This window comes from Myotis daubentonii, chromosome 10 (assembly GCF_963259705.1).
Source record: "Myotis daubentonii chromosome 10, mMyoDau2.1, whole genome shotgun sequence".
In the NCBI taxonomy this organism is placed as follows: Eukaryota; Metazoa; Chordata; class Mammalia; order Chiroptera; family Vespertilionidae; genus Myotis; species Myotis daubentonii.
The window spans coordinates 60,945,397-60,971,122 of record NC_081849.1 but is presented as its reverse complement, the minus strand read 5'-3'; the positions used below and the strand labels follow the sequence as shown (position 1 = coordinate 60,971,122).

Here is a 25,726-nt window from a genome sequence, read left to right as displayed (position 1 = left end):
CATTATTCTTAGTAGGTTAATATTTTTGGTAATTAATATAATTACTTATCAAAACTATTGATATTAGTTTACTTATGGTAGGTAGAATGGCCATCCAAATATGTCCTAGAACTTGTGAGTATATTTTATTATATGGCAACTAAAGTTACAGAGGTTAACAGGGAAAGATTATTCTCAAATACCTAAGTGGGCCCATCCTAATCACATGGCTCTTAAAAGCCGAGAGACCTTTCTTTAGCTGGAGTCAGAGAGATGTAGCAGGAGAAATCAGACAGATTAGGAGCTGAGAGGAACTGGACCTGCTGTTGGTGAAGGGGGGGGGGCATATGTAAAGTATAAGAAGGAATGTTAGCAGCCTCCAGAGCAAACCCACCAGCCCCCCGCTGACAGCCAGCAACGAAACAGGGACCCCCCCATCCTACAATAACAAAAGCTGAATTTGCCTGACAGTGTGAATGATTTTGGAAACAAATTCTTCCCCTGAGCCTTCTTTAAGGAACACATCCCAGCTGACACCTTGATTTTGACTTTGTGAGATGCTAGCTAAGCAGACACAGGCAGAACTTACTCGAACTTCGGACATAAAGAAACTGATACAATAAATGTGTGTAGTTTTACATTATTAAATTTGTATTTTGTTATGGCAACAGGAAACTAATAGTTATATAAAATATAACTTTAAAAAATTAAATTTTAGCTGATATTTAGTTCAAGATCTGTGGAATATCTTCATTACAAGAACACAAAGCATGTCAGGGACAAATTCAAAATTTTGTTTCTCTAAGAGAGCGTTTGCAACTGGTATTTCATGGCACACTATTTTGATCTTTTTTTCCTTAGATTGTTTTTTTTTTTTTTTTTTTAAAAGACAATAGCCAACACAATAGCCATCCAGCATGAGGAAATCCAATTTATACCTTTCTTTTTGTCAGATTGGCAGATATTTCTTGGTGTGCTGCATAATTTTAGTAATTAGTTATCTGTGCCGTGAGATGAAAAAGGTTGAAAAATGCTTCTCTAAGAAAATCTCAAAAACATAATCTAAACAATTTTGGTTTAATAAACTGACTTCAGAAAACACAATTGCTTCTTTGCCTAGATTACTAAGAGAATGCCATGCTGTATTACATGATCATTAAAATATAGTAGAGTCTTTTACGATAATTTAAGTAGAAAATTCATATTTAGAAACATTACATCAGTGGTCGGCAAACTGTGGCTCGCGAGCGACGTGCGGCTCTTTGGCCCCTTGAGTGTGGCCACGAAGTTTCAATTGCACTGCGTGTGCGCGCCCGCACGTGGAATTCTGTGGAAGAGCCACACTCAAGGGGCCGCAGTTTGCCGACCACTGCATTAGATGACTCCTTAACATGATATTCTTAACAGTAATTTGTCTCAGAAAACACTTGGTTAGTTTCCTAATGGAATTGTAGATTTGAGGGACGAATGAAATAAATCAGATCTTTTAAGCCAGCGGTTCTCAACCTATGGGTCGCAACCCCTTTGGCAGTCGAACAACCCTTTCACAGGGGTTGCCTAAGATCATCCTGCATATCAGATATTTACATGACGATTCGTAACAGTAGCAACGTTACAGTTATGAAGTAGCAACGAAAATAATTTTATGGTTGGGTCACAACATGAGGAACTGTATTTAAAGGGCCAGAAGGTTGAGAACCACTGTGTAAGCCTTATTTATTGGAAGTTAACCATTAAGCGCCAATGATAGCTGTCACAGTTCTGCCTATAACCTGGTTTTTAAAATGTTACCCTCAAACCTAAGCTAATACAATGTATAAAACATTTCATGAATTATTAACGTTATTTCTAAATTTGTCATTCAATAACATACTTCCATATTTATATATTAAAATTAATTTCAGGGGCAAACTAGGGAACTGTATTTGTTTTCTGGGGCTTCTGTAAAAAAAATACCACAAACTGGGTGGCTTAAAACAAGAGATATTTATTCTCTCACAGTTCTCTCTTTTGGGGGCAGATGTCCAAAATCAAGGTATCAGTAGGGCAGTGTTCCCACCAGAGGCTCTAGAGAAGCATCCTTTGCTTGCCTCATCCTAGCCTTCTGGTAACGTCTGGCAATCCTTGGCACTCATTGGCTTGAAGCTGCATCTCTCCAATTTGCCTCTGTCCTCACACAGCCTTTTCTTGTATCTGTCTTCTCCCCTTTTTATATGGTCATCAGTCATTGGCTTGAAGGCCCATTAGGTCCTAAAATCTAGGCATAGTATCACTTCATCTTTCCAAATAAAGCCACATTCAGATACCAGGGTTAGGCCTTTTACAGAAATCATTTTTTTTATTTGTTCTAAGAAACCATTATTCAAACTAAGAGATCTGTAGTCTCTGGATTCCTCCAACCCTCCCCTCCAATATCCTCAACCCACCAATCCCTACTGAATACTCTTACCTACCCAGCCTAGAATATCTAAACGCATCCTCTATGATTACCTGTGGGTAAAAGTAAATTAAAAGGGGAAGGGATGATCATTTGAGTGAAGTCATGAGGCTTAAATTTTCTTGGAAGTAAATGACTAAGAGTAAGATGAGGCTGAGTGGAAGTTACAAAGGAAATAAAGACTTAAGAAGTTTTAGGTAATTACTAAAGCTGACAAAAAAGAATAAGATTAATAGACTGTTCTGAGAGACTGGTTGAGATATAAGTCCATGAATTTATAGGAACATTAGTTTGCATAGTAATTTTTTATTTCCTCCTTCAGCAATGATCTAGCCAAATATAGAAGCCCTTTTGTCATTTCATTATAAATGCGTTTTTTAACCCCTAGAGTGCCGGGGAGCACGATCACGCTCCTCCTGTCATTCACCAAAAGTGCTGGGAGCGCTATTGCGCTCCTCCTGCAGTGTCACTATTAGATGCTAGTAGTTCACTCTTTATTGAAAGATGGCACGTAAGTGCAGATTTCCTAAACTGCTGTAAAATCAGCAAAAATGCCTTGGCAATTTTAGCATAGTTCCTAGGATATTGGTTGGCACTCAAAGGGTTAAAAAGCTATCTTATCTATAGATAGTTAAAAGCTAATAGTTTTAACTATCATCTGTAAGTAGATGACCACATCAAGATCCAGACTTCTCAACTCAATTGTGAACCATAGGCATCATTCAATATGACATCAACAGAACTTATCAACTCTTTCTAATCCATATAATTCTTCAGAAATAAAGAGGGGAAACAAAATCCAAAGGCATGAAAGAGGTAATTCCAATAAAGATGGTGACCTCCATAAATTCACTCCTCTATGAAAATAATCAGAAAACTAAGCAAAAACTATCAAAACCAACCCTTTCTGACTCTGGAAATTAAATAAGGTTTGCAATAATTCAGGGAGTGTTTTTTAAAGAAAAATGGCTGAATCTTGCTTGACTAGAACAGAAAGCTTTGTGGTGTTTTAATTTGCTTAACTCCATTTTCTACTTCCCAGCAGCCTGGTAGCCACCAGAGAGAACAGAACAGAACAGAGTTCCTTCAAATTCTCATTCCCAAAGAATGATCATTATTTGATTTGTCTGGTGGTTCTTTGAAAGACCCCATGTAAAAGACTTGCATTTAACTTACTTGGAGGTAGCCCAATGTGAAAAGTCTTATTCAGGGTGGAGACAGTCATATGTTTGTTTAAACCAGTTACAGGTAAATGTTTTAAATTCATGATGACAGAGGCAATGAATAATATTTAGGACACGCAATAAATAAACTAAACTAAAAGCTTAAAAGCAAAAGCTGGGAGATAAGGAATTCATAGGAGTATTGGAAAGTTCTGACATACTCCCTGGAATCTAGACGGCTACATACATGCTTAGGGCAGTAAAGGCCCAAAATAGTCAAACTCTCACCTGTGCCTAACCTTTGAGGCTCTGCATAAGCAGAAAGTGAACTCTAAAGCAGAGTTGTCAATTGTCTGGCTGAGTGTTGAATGGTGCCCCAACATTCACACAGAGCCCCTCAGCAACGAAAATATTTATTGGTCTCAGGTATTTAAAGAAAAAATATTTGAGGGAATGATACTTAAAAACTTCTGAAATTTGATGAAAAACACTACCCTACACATCCAAGAAGTTCAATCAACTCCAAGTAGACTAAATGCAAAGAGATTCACAGTAGGACACATAATAATAAAAATGTTTAAAGTAAAAAACAAAGAGAGAATCTAGAGAGATTCTCTAGAGAAGTGACATCACCTACAAGGGATTATGGGTAACAGTAACTGCTGAATTTTCATCATAGATCATGGAAGCCAGAAACCAGTGGGATAATATATTCAAAGAGATTGAAGAAAAAACCTGTCAACTAAGAATTCTATATACAGCAAAACTATTTTTCAGAAATAAGAAATTAAGATATTCCCAGTTTAATAAAAACAAAAATATTACCCTCAGCAGACTGCATCTATAAGAAATACCAGGGTGAAATGAAAAGGTGATGGTAACTTAAATCCATATGAAGAAATAAAGAATACCAGGTAAGGCAGTATATAAATATGAAAGTCAATATAAATGCATTTCTGATTTATAACTCATTTGGTCTCCTATCTGGTTTGAAACACAACTGCACAAAGCAATAATTTTAAACCTATGTTGATGGGTACACAATATACAAAGATGTAACTGGTGAAAGTAACAGCAGATGGAAAGGCAGAGCTATATAAGAGAAAAATTTGTGTATACTATTGAAATAAAATTGGTATTAATCCAAACAAGATTGTTATAAAGTGTAAATTATAACCCCAAAGCAGGCAACCACTAAGAAAATAACTAAAGGTGGAGCTATTATTCTGGATAATTGAGTCAATTCTCTGGATGGTAAAAAAACAAAAACTAATAAAAAAATCACCAATAATCTTAATTCAACTCTCTTTTCATCTACTTAGATACCGAAAAACAAAAAAGGGCCACAAAAAACTGGAATTCATCTTGTAAAATAAAATATAAGCTAATGAAGTAAATTCCAGATCATGTAATTATGCTGATGGAGTGGACTAAAGGTAAAAATATGAGTTAAAAAATTTTAAACATCTTTCATATAACTACTGAAGTGAATTCTATTTAATTTCCATTATTTCCAATATGATAGCTAATTATCACTAAAATTTTCATGTAAGCACTGAAAAAATAAGTGGAATATACAAGTCCAAAAAGAAACCAACTAACCTGTATGGGTTCTTCTATGTCTCTGAAGCTCATCACTCCTTGTGAATCTTTTACCACAAAACATCCAGTTGCACACAAAAGGCCTTTCTCCAGTATGCCAGCGAAGATGTGCTCGTAAGTGAGATGTTTTGCCATAAACTTTTCCACATCCTTCAATATGACAGATATGCTGTTTCTTTTTTCCGGGTTCATTACTGCCTCTAACAGAAACAAAAACCAAACATAATTACACTCCCAAATACCAAGCTTATAATTATGGAAAAGTAAAAGGGAATCAAAGTAATTAAATGATGCTCTTCTGCTCTAGCCTGTTTGGCTCAGCAGATAGAGCATCAGCTTGTGGACTGAAGGGTCCCAGATTCAGTTCTGATCAAGGGCATATAACTCGGTTGCAGGCTCTATCCCCAGGGAATTCCCTTCTTCCACCCAATCCCAACTCCTGAGAATGCCTTGGATAGGGCAAGTTGAAAACACTGGGGTTTAGATCGCCCTTGACCCAACTCACCTGTAGTTCATAAATCAGAGGTCCCAGGCCATGAGAGGCAAGCCAAGAAAACCTGAGTTACTGATGAAGAAATAATGACAGAAAACTTCCCCTACCTGGTGAAAGAAATAGACTTACAAGTCCAGGAAGCACAGAGAACCCCAAACAAAAGGAATCCAAAGAGGACCACACCAAGACACATCATAATTAAAATGCCAAGGACAAAAGACAAAGAGAGAATCTTAAAAGTAGCAAGAGAAAAAGAGTCAGTTACCTACAAGGGAGTACCCATATGACTGTCAGCTGACTTCTCAACAGAAACTTTGCAGGCCAGAAGGGAGTGGCAATAAATATTCAAAGTGATGAATGCCAAGAATCTACAACCAAGATTACTTTACCCAGCAAAGCTATCATTCAGAATTGAAGGTCAGATAAAGAGTTTCACAGACAAGAAAAAGCAAAAGGAGTTCATCACCACCAAACCAGTATTATATGAAATGCTGAAAGGTATTCTTTAAGAAGAGGAAGAAGAAGAAAAAGGTAAAGATACAAAGTATGAACAACAAATACACATCTATCAACAAGTGAATCTGAAAATCAAATGAATAATCTGATGAACAGAATGAACTGGTGACTATAATAGAATCAGGGGCATAGAAAGGGAGTGGACTGACTATTCTTGGCAGGGAAAGGGGTGAGGGGGATGCGGAAGAGACTTGACAAAAATCGTGCACCTATGGATGAGGATAGTGGGTGGGGAGTGAGGGAGGAGGTTGGGGTGGGAACTGGGTGGAGGGGAGTTATGGAGGGAAAAAAGAGGAACAAATGTAATAATCTGAACAATAAAGATTTAATTAATAAAAAAAAACTGGAGATAAAGGAACACTTAGCAACTCATTCTATGAAAGCAAAACCAATCATTATAAGAAAACTACAGACCTATAGACCAATAACTCTTATGGACATAGATGCAAAAATCAACAAAATACTAGCAAACCAAATCCAGTAACATATAATAAAAACCATTATAAAACATGAGCAAGCTGGATTTAATCCTGTGAATGTAAAAGTACTTTAACATTCAACAATCAATTACTGTAATATATCATATTGATAAAATAAAAGACAGAAACAACATGATCAGCTCAGTAGATACAGAAAAGCAATGGACAAAATCCAACACCCTTTCAAGATTAAAAAACAACAACCCACTCAATATAGTAGGAATAGAGCATGCTTTCTTAAGTTAAAGACACACATGAAATATCCAGAGCTAATATTATATTTAATGGCAAAAGACTGATGCTTTCCCCCTTAGATCAGGAACAAAACAATGATGTCCACTTTCTCCATTTCTATTCAATACTGTACTATAGGTTTTAAACAGGACAATCAGGTAAGTAAAAGAAACAAAAGTCATCAAGAATGGAAAGGACAAGCCCTAACCGGTTTGGCTCAGTGGATAGAGCGTCGGCCTGGGGACAGAAGGGTCCCAAGTTCGATTCCGGTCAAGGGCATGTACCTTGGTTGTGGGCACATCCCCAGTGGGGAGTGTGCAGGAGGCAGCTGATCGATGTTTCTCTTTCATCGATGTTTCTAACTCTCTATCCCTCCCCCTTCCTCCCTGTAAACAATCAATAAAATATATATATTAAAAAGAAAAAAGAATGGAAAGGACAAAATCAAACTATCTCCATTTGCAGATGACATGATCTTACATATGGAAAACTGAGGAATCCACTAAAAAAATTATTAAAACTAATGAAAGAGTTTAGTCAGGTTGCAGGACTCAAAAATCAATATACAAAAAAATATTTCTATACATTTGCAATGAACACTCAAAATAACAGTTCCATTTACAACAGCATCAAAAAGAATAAAATACTTAGGAATAAATTTAACAAGAAAAGTACAAAACTATGAAAACTATGTTAGCTACTGTTACTACTGAAAGAAGTTAGAGAGAAGATCTAAATAGAAAACCACATTCCATTTGGATCAGAAGACTTAATACTGTTAAGTTGGCAATATTCCCCAAATTGATTTAAGATTGAATGCCACTGCCATTAGAATCTCATCTGCCTTCTTTATATAAACTGACAAGCTGATTCTAAAATGCACATATTTCAAGGGTCTCTACACAGCCAAAACAATATTGAAAACAAGTAACAAAGTCAGAAGACTCAAACTTCTGAATTTCAAGTTACTACAAAGCCAAAGTAATCAACACAGGGTGGTATTAGTATAGACAGACATATAGATCAATGAACAGAACTGAGAGTCCAGAAATAAACGTGTATGTCTAGGGTCAACTGCTTTTTAACTGGGATGCTATGACCATTCAGTACATGAGGAAAGCATAGTCTTTTCAACAAACAGTGCTGAGTGAACCCTTACCTCACACCATATAAAAAAATTAACCTCAAAATGATCGAAGACCTAAATGCAAGAGCAAAAGCTGTAACACTCTCACAAGAAAACAAGGATTTTTGTGACCTCAGATTTGGTAATGAATTCTTAGATACAACACCAAAAGCAGAAGTAACCAAAGAAAAGACTGAAATTCATTAAAATAAAAACTTTTGTGCTGCCCTAGCCGATTTTGCTCAGTGGTTTGCTCAGTGGATAGAGCGTCGGCCTGCGGACTCAAGGGTCCCAGGTTCGATTCTGGTCAAGGACATGTACCTTGGTTGCAGGCACATCCCCAGTAGGGAGTGTGCAGGAGGCAGCTGATCGATGTTTCTCTCTCATCGATGTTTCTAACTCTCTATCCCTCCTCCTTCCTCTCTGTAAAACATCAATAAAATATATTTAAAAAAACAAAAATAAAAACTTTTGTGCTTCAAAGGACAATATCAAGGAAGTTAAAGGACAACTCACAGACTGGGAGAAAATGTTTACAAATCATGTATTTGATAAGGGATTTGTATCTAGAATATATAAAGAACCATTACAAAATAATAATAAAAAGAAATAAAATGAACAAAAGATAATAGATATTTCTCCAAATATACAATACACAAATTGCCACCAAGCACATGAAAACATACCTATGTCAATAGTCATCAGGGATATACAAATCAAAACCACCCTGAGCCGAAACCGGTTTGGCTCAGTGGATAGAGCGTCAGCCTGTGGACTGAAAGGTCCCAGGTTCGATTCCAGGCAAGGGCATGTATCTGGGTTGTGGGCACATCCCCAGTAGGAGATGTGCAGAAGGCAGCTAATCGATGTTTCTCTCTCATCGATATTTCTAACTCTCTATCTCTCTCCCTTCCTCTCTGTAAAAAACCAATAAAATATATTAAAAAATAAACAAACCCCCACCCTGAAATACGTCATACCCACTAGGTTGGCTATAATAAAAAAGTCAGATTATAACAAGTGTTGGCAATAATGTAGAGAAATCAAAACCCTCATATAGTGCTGGTGGGAACATAAAATGATTCAGCCACGTTGAAAACATTCTGACAGTTCTTCAAATGGTTAGACTAGAGTCACCATATGAACCAGTAATTCCATTCCTAGGCATATACCTAAGAGAAATGAAAACGTATGTCTACACACAAAGTTGTATAAGAATGTTTACAGCAAAAAGGAAGGAAGGAAGGAAGGAAAGAAGGTAGGTTGGTTCATAGCAGCAGAATAGCCAAGGGGTGAAAAATGTCAAATGTCCATCAACTGATGAATGGATGAGTAAAAAATTGTATATATAGTACATACAATGAAATATTATTTGTTCGTTAAAGAGATTAAAGTGCTAATGCATGCTTTAATACAAAAAAACATTAGGCTAAGTGAATAAAACCAGTCACAAAAGACCATATATTATGTGACACATTATACGAATGTTCAGGATAGGCAAATCTATAAAGCTATAGTGGTCACCTAGAGCTGGGAAGGGTGGGAATGAGGGGGGTAATGGCTAAAGAATACAGGGTTTCTTTAGGGGGTGACAAAAATGTGCTAAAATTAATTGTGGTAATGGATGTACTAAATCCATCTGTGAGAATATTAAAAAGTATTGAAATGTATACTTTAAATGACTGAATTGTATGGCATATAAGTTTTATATCAATAAAGTTATTTAAAGTTTTTACACGATAAATGAAAAAATTAAACAATTGCAAAAAAATGTAAGGTACAAGGTGCAGAATTATTCCTAGAACAGCTCAATTTAATCCCCTTCATACCAACACTATATCTCAACTCTGGACTACAAAGCTAGTGCTGTTCTAATGATCAAAGTACCCAACCAATGGCGTGGCTTTAACTATTATATGCCTGCCAGAGAGGCAGAGTTGGAAATAGAGCATTTACCTTCCTTCTCCTTCTCTACAATTCGGACAGGAACAGGCAACTCTTCGAAGCCTCTTGCCAGGCTGTACCTCTTGATCAGAAGCTTGCTGGCCTTGCTGCAAATGCACTTGTGTGAGTTGGTCAGGACTAACAGCACCTATCGTTGCATTAGCAATTCCTCCAACTGCTACAGTTACAGGAGCTATTGTAGCTTGTTGGACTTTTACGCCATCTTGTCCTTGCTGCTGACCTAAAAGTGGGGAGGAAAAGAGTATTATGTTTTCTACTTGAGAAAGGAAAACAATAATTTCAATGTAAACATTATAAAACTACCATATTTTTTCTAATAGGTACAAACAGCAAAGGGGTTAATGGTTTATACTCTGCCAATGCTCCTAAAATAGAGTATTTTTACTTCAGGCTGCCTCTATAGCTGGTTGGTGGGACTATATACATCAATCATCTAACCCTCTTGTGGCTTAATTTCTCCATTTGTAAAATGAAGATAATAATACTTGCTACCTACCTACCTCACTGAAGTGCTGTGAGGATTCATGAGACATTATTTGAAAAGCACTTTGAGATCCTCAGATGAAAGATGCTATATAAATACAAAGCATTATTATTACCATTTCCACAGTAAGCAACATATCTCATTCACTCCAAGAAAATGAATGAAAAGTAACTTGACATGTTCTCATTCTTAAATACTTCAAATTAAGCAAATATCTCTTTATTGAAGTATTTTTAAATTATGCACATTGGGTTAGTTTTTTTCAATGTAAAAACACCTATGTTTAATACATATTATTACTATAATCATAAAACAGACTTTTAGAACATTGACTTTGTCCACTCATTTTCTATAGCTTAGACTTCATCTCTCAGGTTAGCACATATACCAACTTGGCTTCTTCACTCCGGGAAAAATATAAATAATACATACTTTGACAAAAAAAAAAAGCTATTTACATGGCTTAAATTGATCCTTATGTGCATGTGAGTATGCTTTATAATTTTCCTTTCTTTCAACACAGTCTACTTCCTCCCCATCAGGTGTGAGAATAGGAAGTATATAAATGGAAGAAAACACCTATCTATAAGGGAATGCTTCCACCTCAGAGAGTTGATGAGGATTAAAAAGTTAATTTTTACAAATCCCTTATCACAGTGCCAAACACAGAATTGCTCATTACATGTTAGCTACTGTTACTACTGAATAAAATATGGTAGCAGAAATAAACATGTGCCTACTGGGTATAAAATAAAAGGGATTATTTTAAAGCTGCATATGTAGTATTTTAACCATGTTTTGGATTGGGACTATTGGCTATCTGGGTGTGCATGGGGTGGGAGTGAGGCAAAGAAATTTAGATAATCCCCTATCACACACAAAAATAAAATGCAAACAGATTTGTATAAAAAATAAAACACGTCAAACCCCAAAATCCTAAATGTAAAAAAAGCAAAACAAACCAGAACAAAAAATATTAGAAGAAAATACAGAAGAACCACAGGGTCTTTTAAACAAAACCCCAAAACAAAACACAAAAGGAAATAATGATAAACTTGACCATTATCAGAATTTTATATTTCTTAAAAGTATACAATTTTACCTATCAATCTTTAGATCAAAATCTGTGGAGTAATCTTTATTTTTGTTTCTTATCTGTATCTCATGCCCTGCTGACTGCTCCTTCAAAATAGATCTAGGATCCAAGCATTTCTCCACCACTTCCAAGCCACTGTTTTCTCTTACTTGATTACTACAACAGTTTCTTAACTGGTCTCCTTGCCACCACTGCCCTCCTTCCTGTATAAATTTATTCTTTAAAAACATTTTTTTTATTTATTGATTTGAGAGAGAGGAATAGAGAATGGGAAGAAGGGAGAAAGGGAGGAAGGGGGGGGGACAGAGAAAAGAGAAGGGGAGAGGGAGAGAGGGAGAGAGGGAGAGGAAGAGACAGAGACACTTGACCTGCTGTCCCACTCATTCATGCATTCATTGGTTGATTCTTGTATGTGTCCTGACTGGGGATCAAACTCACAACCTTGGTATATTGGGATGACACTTCAACTAACTGAGCTACCCGGCCAGGACTATAAGTTCATTCTTAACACAGTTCCCAGAAGACTTGTTCTAAAATGTAAGACATATCATGTCAGCTCTCTGCTTAAAACCCAACAGGTTCAAAATGAGTGTGTGTGTGGTTTTTTTTTTTTTTACACATAGCCTATGAAATAAGGTCATCTACTAGAACTGATCAGGAAAAACAAAAACTGTTGATTTCTGTAATAAAAACCTGCAATCAAGGGCTGGAGAGACTTCTTACTGTTAATCACAATTCTTAACTGAGCTTATTTAGCTTTACTTATTTCCTTTACAGACTAAATTCAGAGTCTGTCTAAACCAGTGGTTCTCAACTTTCTTAACGCCGTGACCCTTTAATACAGTTCCTCATGTTGTGGTGATCCCCAACCATAAAATTATTTTCGTTGCTACTTCGTAACTGTAATTTTGCTACTGTTATGAATCGTAATGTAAATATCTAAAATGCAGGATGTATTTAAGTGACCCCTGTGAAAGGGTCATTTGACCCCCAAAGGGGTCCCGACCCACAGGTTGAGAACCGCTGGTCTAAACAAATGTCTAAGGATCTCTGAAGATATATACAGGAAAGAATATGTCTCTACATTGCCAATAAATACAGTATGCAGTAGACTTTGGTTTGCTTTATAATCTGACTTAAAACAAACAAGGAAGCTGTATATTCCTAAACAACCTATACAATAAAAGGCTAATATGCAAATTGATCGAATGACAGAACGACTGGTTGCTATGACGCACATTGACCACCAGGGAGCAGACGCTCAATGCAGGAGCTACCCCCTGGTGGTCAGTACCCTCCCACAAGCTCAGCCAGAAGCGGGGCTCACAGATGGAGAGTGCAGTGGTGGTGGTGAGAGCCTCTCCTGCCTTTGTGGCAGGCGGACATCCCCCAAGGGCTCCTGGACTGTGAGGGGGCACTGGCTGGGCTGAGGGACCCCACCCAGTGCATGAAATTTCATGCACCAGGTATATCTACGGCTAGGGAAATGGGGAGAAAAAAACGGGAAGTGATGGTTAATGTGTCATAATAAGACTATGAAAAAGTCCTAAAATTAGATCATAGTGATAGTTGTACAACTCTGCCAATATAGTAAAGGCCACTGTAAACTTTAAAAATGCTGTATTGTATGATATATGAATCATACCCCAATAAAGCTTTTTTTAAAGGTAACTATAAAAAAATTTCTACTTTTGTTGGTTCTAAATCTCAACTAGTGGTTCTCAATAAGGTAATTTTGTCTTCCAGGGGATATTTGGCAACATCTTAAAATATTTTTGATCAACACAACTTGGCAAACTACTACTGTTATTTAGTAGGCAGAGAGTAGGGATGCTGCAACAAATCAACAATGCACAAAACAGGCCCTCAAAATAAAGACTTATCTGGCCTAAAATGTCAACATTAAAAAGCCCTGCTTAAGGAGAAACCAAGATGGCGGCATAGGTAAACACCGGAAATTGCTGCCTCCCACAACCACTTCAAAAATACAACTAAAAGACAAAACGGACATCATCCAGAACCACAGGAAAGCTGGCTGAGTGGAAATTATACAACTAGAAGGAAAGAGAAAAGCACTGAGACTCAGAGGAGGTGCGGAAGTAAAGTGCAGAGGTACGGAGGCGCACGCCAAAAGGACTGGTAGCTGAGGACGCGGTTGTCTTTTTCAATCAGGAGGGAGTCTCAAGCTCCCGACTACTCTGAACTCCAGTTCCGGGTGAGTCTCTGGGGATCCAGACTCATACGGGGAGAAACTGGATTGTCTGACATCGGGCAGAACTCGAGGGCGGCTTTCTCTCAGAGGTGCTCGTGGGGCCTCTTAGGGTAGGACTGGGGAGCAGCCATAGCTGCTTGCTCCGCCCTGTTGATCCCCTGAGACCCTGCCCCACCCAAGCTGTTCGCAGAGGCTTTTGCATATGAAAGGCCTGGCCCTTTGCAACCTGAAAATTACTTAACAAACTGCAGCTGAATCAGAGAGACCCAGAACTTCCAAAAGAAGGTCCAAGGCCCCACAGCAGCTTGCATTGCTTCACAGCTGGGCCTCATCTGGGCACCTCCAAATCCCAAACAAAGAAAAGGAATCTCTCCATAGCTCCTGCTGGGTAGCCTCAGGCAGAGGCTAAATTAGCACCTCCTTAGAGATCCAAGAGCCAGTGTACCCAGTGGTCAGAGTGGGACCATCCAGATTATAACCCCTCAGATCCATAAGGACATACTCAGGGGGCAGACTCGGTGAGCACCAAAGCCCCACTGAAGCAAGTCTTGCCCCAGAAGGGTGTCTCCAGTTCAGAAGTTCTCCCACTGCAGACACAGCTGAAACTCACAGCCAATTGGCCTGGAGGTCAATTTTGCCCAGTGATACCTACAACAATCAAGGCTTAACTACAACAAGACTGTGCACAAAGACCACAAGGGGGTGCACCAAGAGTGTCCTCCTCAGGTAATTGGGGAGGCTGAGCCACTGGGCCCTAGAGGACACCTAAAACAGAAAGACACTCTATCAACACAGGGAAGCATAAAAAATGTGGAGACAAAGAAACAAGTCACAAATGACAGAAATGGAGGAAAGCAAACTCATGGAGGACACAGAGTTCAAAACCACAGTTATAAGGTTTTTCAAGAATTTTCTAGAAACCGCCGATAAATTTAGTGAGACCCTCAAGAAATCTAGTGAGACCCTCGAGGTTATGAAAAAGGACCAACTAGAAATTAAGCATACACTGTCTGAAATAAAGGATATTATGCAGAGTTCTAACAGCAGACTAGAGGATCGCAAGAATCAAGTCAAAGATTTGAAATACGAAGAAGCAAAAATCACCCAACTGGAAAAACAAAAACAAAAAAGAATCCAAAAATATAAAGATAGTGTAAGGAGCCTCTGGGACAGCTTTAAGTGCACCAACATCCGAATTATGGGGGATGTCGGAAGAAGAGACAAAGCAAGATATTGAAAACCTATTTGGAGAAATAATGACAGAAAACTTTCCCTACCTGCTCAAAGAAATAGACTTACAAGTCCAGGAAGCACAGAGAACCCCAAACAAAAGGAATCCAAAGAGGACCACACCAAGACACATCATAATTAAAATGCCAAGAGCAAAAGACAAAGAGAGAATCCTAAAAGCAGCAAGAGAAAGAAACCGAGTTACCTACAAGGGAATACCCATATGACTGTCAGCTAACTTCTCAACAGAAACTTTGCAGGCCAGAAGGGAGTGGCAATAAATATTCAAAGTGATGAATGCCAAGAATCTACAACCAAGATTACTTTATCCAACAAAGTTATCATTCAGAATTGAAGGTCAGATAAAGAGCTTCACAGATAAAGAAAAGCTAAAGGAGTTCATCACCACCAAACCAGTATTATATGAAATGCTGAAAGGTATCCTTTAAGAAGATGAAGAAGAAGAAAAAGGTAAAGATACAAAGTATGAACAACAAATACACATCTATCAACAAGTGAATCTAAAAATCAAGTGAATAAATAATCTGATGAACACAATAAACTGGTTAATACAATAGAATCAGTGGTATAGAAAGGGAGTGGACTGACTACTCTCGGGGGAAAGGAGTGTGGGGGGTTTGGGAAGAGACTGGACAAAAATTATACACCTATGGATGAGGACAGAGGGTGGCGGGGGTAAGGGCAGAGGGTGGGGTGGGAACCGGGTGGAGAGGAGCTATGGGGGGGGGGGGGGAAGAGGAACAACTGTAATAATCTGAACAATAAAGATTTAATTTAAAAAAAAAAGCCCTGCTTAAGATGAATTTCCAAATAACTAATGATCATGGCTCTCATTTATTCACATAATTATAAATAACCTTAACTAATTTTGAAGTATATGAAAACTTATATGGTACATTTATATACCTATAAAAACTATAAACTATATGACTGTGAATTAACACCTTTGCAAACATAGTAATATAAATCTGGAACTAAGATTTGACAGTATGTCAGACATGACTTGCACAGTGTAATACAGTGGTAGTAAAAAGAATATTACAAGTTTGGAAATTATGTTTATTAGTTATAAAATATTTCTTTAGCATATTCAAAAAATGTAACTATGTGTTTTTCTACAGAACCATAAACTGAAAATATTTACAATAATAAAAGTGTAATGTGCTAATTAGACCAGACGCCCTTCCAGATGAAGCCAGGGCTACGAGGGAAGCCAGTGACGGCAGCTAGGGAAAGGAAGGCCTACTCTTGCACGAATTTCGTGCATCACGCCTCTAGTTAAGACATAACTGAATGTTCTCTGTACTTTTTAAAAAATACATTTTTTTTAATTTCAGAGAGGAATAAAGAGATAGAAACATCAATGGTGAGAATCATTGACCAGCTGCTTCCTGCACGACCCACACTGGGGATCAAGCCCGCAACCCAGGCATGTGCGCTGACTGGGAATAGAACCATAACCTGGTTCATAAGTTGACGCTCAACCACTTAGCAACACCAGCCGGGCTCTCTGCACTTCTTAAACGAAGGTGACCATATTAGCCAATGACTGCCAGAACTATTTACATAGCATGGGTCATGTTAATTTGTAAACCAACATTGAGTTACTGAGTAGGCACAACAGACAGTTTAGCAATCTACAGATTAAACAGAGCTTTGGGGTCAGGCAGATCTGTCTTTGCATTCTAATTCTCTCTGCAGTTTCTTTGAGGACCTGAAAGTGATGGGAATTAGCTGAGATAACAGATAACATATGTATGTAACACAGCACAATATCTTGAATATGACAAATACCCAAGAGGAACGTTAACTCCAATTCAAAGAAATTGCATAATTTATTAAGTATAAATACTTAATAAGAGCCATTCAGATTTCTACAAGTCTTAGATCTCTAGATGAGAATCTAGTGTACAAATGAAATGTATTCATCAAAAAGCATTTCCTGAGTACCTGCTATGTAAGTTTGCTCAAAATCCACTTCATTGATATGGTTTGAAATGGCTGTAATTTAATTTGGAGATTTTTCTATGCTTCAATATACCTATAATGCTTTTTTAAAAAGTAGTGCAATCATCACAGGGATTAATTTTCCAAAAGTGTTACAGCAAGATTTGAGGACATCGCTAAAAAACATCAGCATGTAAAACTGTTTCTGACAAGAAAGAACATTAAATAGATTAAAATAGTCACTGCAAAAATGTTTCCCTAAAGAATTTTATATGTAGAATTGTAACACACTTTAATTTTAAGATGCTCTTCTTGAGAAAATCCAATGACATTTTTAATGTTCAATATAGAATATAAGAAAAGTGAATAGTAAGCATAATCATTATTTATCTAGAACTATAATTTTTAAGACACTACTAGAAGGCAACAATATTCTAGTAATTAGAATAAACTCGACAGTACTGGATACAGCTTCCATCCTAAGAAAACTCATAATGACCACCATCAGGCACCATGTTAGGCCCTTTCACAGACTTCACACAATAACCTGCTGACCTACCTCTTAATGCTCTGATCCCATGTTCACCAATTCATTTTGATTATTTCGTCTGTCAAATACTTTGATACCAGAAACAGAAGACTAAGAGCATTCCAATAATTGGAAAGATTTATGTCTTAGCTTATATTAAAAATAGAAAAACAACAAAAAAAGTATTCAGCCTCTTGTGAATAATGATTTTATAAATCAATTTGTCTACAATTTGAACTTGAAAACCAGTTGCTAAATTTTTAAAGCTAGAAACTAAATCATAGATCTATTTTGATCCTATCAAAGAACACTCTGGAGAAGCCTAATCTAACACAAGAAAACTATCTAACCATGTTAAATACAAATATTATACATACACACTTCAATAATGCAATGAAAATAATTTAATTTAAAAACAGGCTGACAACTTTCAAAGTTTATTTAAAAGAATAGTTTGCAAATTATGCAAAAACATACAAAACATGCATTGAGTCATTACAATTAAATGTGCCTATATAAAAACTCTGAAAACATAGTGGTACAAACTCCCAAATCAATGTCCCAGATATTGGCAATACCTTAGTGTCATGGGAAAGTTAACAGACCTCCATAAATGCTTAGTTTAAAAAATATGTATGACACTGGTTCTTATAAATATTTAAGTGTGTCTAAATCATCTTTTTCTAGAGCCCATGTTCCATAAACAATCTTGTTAATTTTCTTAACTTGCACCAGTATTATTCCTACAATCTTATCATTGAAATAATGATAGAAATATCTGATGTTTGTTTGTAATAAAAGTTCATATTTTCCTCCAAAATTATTGGGTTAGAGAATATTACTTGGCAATTCTCAGAATTACAAATTCATGGGCACACAAATAAAAGGACTGACTTTGTAGATATTTTTCCTCCTCCTAATTTAGGAGGTTGACACACAAATAAAAACAAAGACATACACTCCTCTCTGACTTCCAGGCATTTCTATTTACTCTGGCCTTTATCCAGATTAAGGGTCACCCTTCTCAATTCTTTGTTCATATAGGGAAAAGTTTGTGTTGTAGAAACCCTCCCGAGTAGGCAAACAACAGACCCCAGAAGAATCAGAGTACTTCCTTGAAATAGAATTGCAATAAAACAAACAAACAAACAAAAAACACCCAGGTTCCATTCATTCTTTAATGAAGCATACTCATTTAAAAGGGTGGTTAAAAATAAATCAACGGAAAACCTAATTACTTCTATGTGGACTTTTAATACGTAGTTTTTCAAAATCTAAAGCTTATTCCAGTTATTTAGAGGTAAACGGAGTCACCATAGGTAGGCTTCAACTGATATGGCCTCTAACACAAACTTTATCCTACTGTAGGCTCTCTCGCTTTTTGAAAACAAAAAAAAAGTATTAAAGTTTTAATAACTTGAAATGTCTACAACTGGAAATCTATGAAGGTTTTGAGGAAGGGAAAAGTGCATAATCAAATCTGAGTTTTAGAAAAACTCTGGAATGTCAAGTATGTGACAGAAAAGCTAGAGGCCAGTTAAGAAGCAATTTGACCTTCTAGATCAGTGGTTCTCAACCTTGGCTGCACATTAGAATCACCTGGGAATGAGGCCCAGAAATTAGGATTTTAAAAAGATTCCCAGGTGATTCTAATATGCAGCCAAGGTTGAGAACCACTGTTCTAGATGATGAGGCACAGAAAAATAATACTGACAATAGAAAGGAAAATCTGGATATAAGAATAATAATCTATGTATATATAAAAAGCCAATGTCTGTGATGACCAGGACGACCAAACGACCGGTCACCATGAGGTGGCATTGACTATCTCTCGGTGCCTCTCCGCCCGGCTTGTGAGCAGGGCGGGGCGGGACTGGAATCTGGTGAGTGGGCTGAACAGCTGACCTCTTGGTCCCTGCCCCCAGGTTACGAAGGATCAGCAATAGTGAACAGGGTAATCGGGGTGGGTGGCGGGAGGACCTGGCTGGCTGTCAGGCTGTTGGGATCACCAGTTCATCCCTGGCTGCTCGGGGGCTCAGACCTGCGGAAAAGCAGGCACCGGTGACTTCACCTCCATGTGTGTGTGCCAGGCCAGCCACTGATGGAACATGCTGCCCGCTCGGGGCTGCTCATGCCAGAGCGGGTAGGTCGTGGGCGCCCTGCAGCTTCCGTCAGCATCTCAAGCCCTAGCAGTGGTGGCGGCGGCGCCCACATGAGCGGCGGGCTGAGTGTTCCATCAGCGGCCGGCCAGTGCATGCGCATGGAGGTGAAGTCGCCAGCGCCCACTTTCCCACAGGCCTGAGCCCCCGAGTAGCCGGGAATGAGCTAGTGATCCCAATGGCCTGACAGCCCTGCGGCGGAGGCGGCGTTCGGCCTGGGGACTGGCGAACAGGCAGAAAATGGAGGCTAGGCCTAGGCACCCTACCTGCACGATTTTGTGCACTGGGCCTCTAGTTATAATATAAGTAGCTGCTGGTATTTAGCGAAAACTTTTCTGTGTTATATGCACTGTGCAAAACACTTTCCATGTAGTATGCCACTAAAGTAACACAATTATTTCTACTGTATAGAAGAGAACACTCATATCTAGAGAAATGCTTGATCAAGATTTAAGTGACAAAACCAAGAATTGAAGTGAGGTCTAATTCCAAGGTTCAGGTATAAAACTATAAACGTTAAAATCACAATTATAAAGATGTAATCAGATAAGAATGCTGGTCTGGGTCACAAGGAGGACGGTGAGCAATTGACTGAGACGAACCCAGGAGGGGAAGCAGCTTTGGAAACAAAAATCAGTTCTACACTCAAGGTGTTTCCTAATAAGCCCCAGCTCAATCTCCGTGATCAATTCAAACTGCTCCACCTCCAAGAGGTAGGCTTGGCACTGCCTCTTCTATGACCACTGTCATTTCATCTTCTGTCATTCCTCCTCCCAACACTTTGAATGTCATTTTCATCAGCACCTCGTCTTCTAGCTTACTGACTGGAAACACATTCTCAATCCAGCAATCCTCTTCTGGCTTCACTTGGCATTCTTTGCTAATCCCTTGCCTCTTTGAACTTCTGTCATATTTAGTGGTAATTTGCCTCAAAAACCAATCTGATTTCATCTCTTACTGTGGCTTCAGAAACCATAGTTTTCTCCTTAATCTCCATTCTGTCTCTCCAGTACTTCCCTCTCCACTATGTTTCTATTGAACCAATCTCCTGTTAGCCAGATTAGCCTCCTGTCCTCCATGTCCAATCTGTGCAATCTAAAATGTAATTTGACCATGATATTCCACTTCTTAAGGTCCCTCAAAGGCTCCCCATAGCTTTCAGGATACCATTTAAATTTCTTATTATGGCAAGGGAAGAACCTCCACAACCTTGGCCCCTTGCCATCATGACCACAGCACATGAACTCGGTCTGATCACACGAAACTATCTGTAGATCCCTGATCACATCATGCTATTACATGACTCTGACCTTTTGCCTGGGATATCCTTTTTCTGCCAACCTGGATAATTTCTAGTCACTCTACCTGAGCTATCTGGTATCACCTCCTCGAGGAAACTTTCCTCACAAATTCCCTCATATGATTATACTAGAGGCCCAGTGCACAAAATTCATGCACAGGTAGGGTCCCGAGCAGCTGCTGGCTGCCAGCTGGGGCCTCTCTTCCCCAGCTGCCGGCTAAGGCCTTCCTTCATTCCGTGCTGGCCCCTGGTGGTCAGTGCACATCATAGCAAGTGACTGAATTGCCAGTCAGTTTAACTCCCAATGGGACACTTTGCATATTAGGCTTTTATATATATAGATAGTATACTTCTATGTTCCCACAAAAGACAGGTCCTTCTATTTAAGGCATTGTCACACTATATCATAACTAACCTGATATCTAACCCCCAACACCTTTGTTCCAATTATATACTCACATACTCTTTAATGCCTTCTTCAGTACTGTGATATACTTAGCAGAGTACTTGGCAAGTAATAGGCCCTCAATTGATATTTTCTAAATGAATGCACATAATCATGGTCTGCCTTTATCAACCCCCAAGATACTGTCCTTTTTCTATTTTCATCAAACTCTTCCAAAATGTATTCTACATAGGTTTGGTCAATATTTTTAGAACTCATTCATCAATTTAAATGCTTTCAGTGTTGCTATAGCATTAAGCTTTATAAAGTTACACTGTCCTACAGAACTTTCTACATTAAATGTACTTTATCAAGGCTGTTAAATGCTCAGCCTCTAGCCATATGTGGCTGCTAGTTATTAAAGTATGGTTAGTACAAATGAGGAAATAAATTTTTAATATTAATTAATTTTATCTTAAACAGTCACATGTGGCTGGTGGCCTTCATACTGAACAGCACAGTTCTCAAGTCTTATCAAATGATTCAAACACTACCTCCAATGACCTTTTCTCAACGCTCATTCTCCAAGTCATCTTTTCAACATTCAATATTCTGAGATTCCTCTTTGTTGTTGACATCCCACCCTGTTCTTTTCCTATCTCTCTGACAGCTCTCACTTTTCTTGACTTCACTTTCTCCTTTTGTTCCCAAAAGTCTGAATATAACCCTAAGACTAGTTGCACTTCAAATTCAAAACTGTCTCTCTCACCAATTTCACATACTGCCATAATGTCAACCATCAGCTCTATGCAGACATCACAACTAGAATGTCAACTCTGATCCCTCTTCTCAGATCCAATCTCCAAAAACAAAATGGGTATTTCCAATGGAATACTATTAACTCAAATTTAACAAATATCAAATTCCAATTCATCATCTTCTTTTACTCAACGTCATGTCTTGATTTTGTTTTTTTGTTAATCCTCACCTGAGAATATTATTTCCATTTGGTTTTTTAGACAGAGGAATAGGAGAGAGAGAGAAAGAGAGAGAAACCAACCAAGAAACACTGATTGGTTGCCTCCCCTTAAGTGCCCCAACGGGGGGCCTGTGGATCGAACCTGAAACCCAGGTAAGTGCCTTTGACTGGGAATCAAACCAGAGACCGTTCAGTGCATGAGCCGATGCTGTAACCACTAAGGACACTGTCCAGGGCTCAATTTCATGTCTTTCATTGGTACAATCATTCTCATGGTCAGATAGGCTCATAGTCTAAAAATCACCATTAAATTATTTTTCCTCTCCATATTCATGCATTGAATCCTGTCAATTGTTTTCTTAAAGTTTCTTGAATCACACACTTCACATCCAAGTTCATATTTCCCATCACTGATATATGAACTAACTCTAATGCTCCCAAATTTACTTCCGTTTCTCCTGTGTCTGCTAGATAATAAAACTAAAATAGCACTTTATAAGTTAAACTTCCCTTCCCCTAACCCTCCAAAAAGACATCCACACACCTTCAATGACCTGTCACCTGTCCTTGTTCAGACTACTACGAACCTTGCCAACTTCATCTTCTACCATTTCCCTCAAAGTCTTCACTAACTTAAATGGTCTACCAATTATTTCTTAAACATGTAAAGCATATTCCAGCTTCCTCTATTTTACACCTATTGTTTCTTCAGTCTATAATGCCTTCTTTCTCTGTTCATGTTTTTTTGGGCTTTCCTTTCCTTCAACAATCAGTTCAAGTCCCCTAAGCTTCAATGTAGCCTTTTATTTCTTGTTTTTAATTTCAGTATCACTACCTTTTACCATTCAGTTTGCTTTTGGTATGTGCCACTGTACTTCTATGTAATATCTTTAAATTTTAATGAACATCTTGAATCAATTAAAATAGAAGCTTTTAGAAGGTAAGGACTGTGTCTTATAGCATCTTTATGTTCTAGAAACTTAGCTTTGTTCCTATACTTAGTAGAAACTTAAGGAATAATCACACAAAAAGATGTATTTGAGAGGCTGCAAGTAATAAGAAAAAGAGAAAATCAGGACCAAGGTCACTAACAACTAAATGGGTAAAATTGGAAAAGCAATTTGACATGAGAGCAGAGAATATGGGCAAAGACAATCACCGAATCAGGCATTAGTGTATTAACCATCTAAAAATAGCAAAATCTTATAAAACCATCATCAAATAACTTCTGGGGTTTTTCTGTTTTATAGGCAGTTCATCTGAATAAGCAATGCTCAAAATAAATAGGTAAATCATAGGGCTTGTGTTTTACCTTTAAAAAGAAATTTGATATACTAAGGCAAGCTATTAGCTTGTGCAGGTGGGTATGAGAATTCTCAAAACATTAAAATGATATAAACTGCACAGAAGTTTGTATCTGATCTGTCCAGCCCTGGAAATACAGAACTGGCATTCAGTGCTATGAGGGTACAGTATGCCCTGTCAGTTCTTAGGGTCACAGCTTAAAATAGTTGCATAGTTCATGGCCAACAGAGGCTGGTCCAACACTGTTAGGCTGCCATGGATCAGTCTAACTTCATAGATGACTATTTTAAGCTACATTTCTAAATAGCAAATGGAGCAGCCAGGAAATACTAGCTTTCTACTTTCAAGTATAGGTGAACTAGCCACAGGTTTTCTCTAAAAAGGTGGAGGAGATCATTCTAACCATATAAGAACCATTCTACATCCTTCTACCAAGTAATCCAGACCCATCTTCAGTTGTAGAAAATTCAGTTCTAATCATCTCTTTTTACTTCCAATTAAGATGAGGAGTATGAGCACACCTTTGGGGAAAAGAGAAAATTTTTAAAATTATATTGACTTTCTTGGAAACAAATAACATCTGGCATATTTGGGGGCAGATGATTAGAAGATAGGCAAAGAAAAGGTTTTTTTCACTTACATGAATTTACAATCTGATTAACTTTTTAAAAACCTCATTTATTAAAGTACAACACAGTTAATTTCCTTATAGTCAATAATACTATAATAGCTATGTATGGTGCCAGGTGGATACTAGAAACATGAGGGGAAACACTTTGTAAAGGATACAATTGTCTAACTAGTATGCTATACACCTGAAATTAATACAAACTAATACTGAATGTAAACTATAATTGAAAAAAATTTTTTAAAGAAAACCTCATTTATAAAAATAAACCTTAAGAGACAAATAGAAGAACTGCTTGTGCATTTGATAGGAGAGACTAACATAAACCACTGAAAGACGTGTGCAGACAACGAAAAGAATAAACCTCACTGTAAAATTATAATAAAGCCAAATTTTCTTAACAAATGATCTCTACATTTCCTATTCAAAATAGTTTTAAGAACTCTTGGCCAGGGGATTGTCAAGGGCGGGGGGGGGGGGGGGGGAAGGACACATATGTAATACCCTTTGTAATACTTTAAGCAATAAAAAAAACAAACAAACAAAAAAAGAGAACTCTTAAGTTTAACTATTTTGTCCTTTTAATTTCTTCACCACAATAAAGCTGCAAAAGGCCATGAATTTACAACACCTTTACTATTTTAGTGGTTATTTCATTAATTGCTCACAGTTAAGATACCTCAATATTATTTCCACATATGTACATTTATTCATGATACATGGTAATAGATGGGAAATAAAAGATAAAGTAAAACAACTAATAGGAAAAAAACCAGTGATCACATATCTCTTCTCCCTTTGTCACAGTAGAGAGGTTAATTATTATTTTCTATTTCTGTCCCTTGGAAAAATTCAATGTGCTTTATCAGCTTGGGCAGACGATGATCTATTTATTATCAAATAATCTTTGCCTGCTTATCCTTGATGATTCTAAAAAGGAAAGGGACATACAAGTATTATTTCTTGACCTAGTAAACACTATGTAAGCTTAGAGAATGGCATGAAAAAATGCAACACAACTACATTTGGTTACATTTTTTAAAAACTTAATAACTAACAAGTTCTTTCAAAGACTGCCAGTAGATTGTATCACATAAAATTTTTAGTTTTAATTAGTAAACAAATAATTGTGATTAATTTAAAATCCTAAACAAAAAAAGCATAAAATATGGCCAGATTTACAGTACCTGGAGTATGGCTGTCCAGGTGAGTATCTAACGTTTCAGTATGAAAAGAGACTATACTGCTAAAAGACAAGAAAAAACTTATATGCTTAATATAACTTTCAGTAACAGTTACAAAACACAAAGTCAATGTAAAACTGAAACATGTCATTAAATAAAATCAGGAGATTTTATAGTATCACAAAATATTGAACTGTTCATACTCTCAGGGGACTAATAAAATGATCATCTTTTACTCAATTACCAAAAAAGGCAAAAGCATTCCAACATGGT

The 25,726-nt window shown here is 37.5% G+C and overlaps 1 protein-coding gene across 4 annotated transcripts in view; it reads right to left on the bottom strand.

The window, feature by feature from the left end:
* Nucleotides 1-25,726, bottom strand: part of SP4 (Sp4 transcription factor) — a 56,675-nt gene that overhangs the window by 6,278 nt on the left and 24,671 nt on the right. For all 4 annotated transcript variants that reach the window (XM_059712522.1, XM_059712524.1, XM_059712520.1 and 1 more), the window contains exons 4-5: nt 9,986-10,214; nt 5,182-5,381 (exon numbers count right to left, since the gene is read on the bottom strand). In XM_059712522.1, the coding sequence (XP_059568505.1) occupies nt 5,182-5,381; nt 9,986-10,214 (429 nt within the window). The remainder of the gene's footprint in view (nt 1-5,181; nt 5,382-9,985; nt 10,215-25,726) is intronic.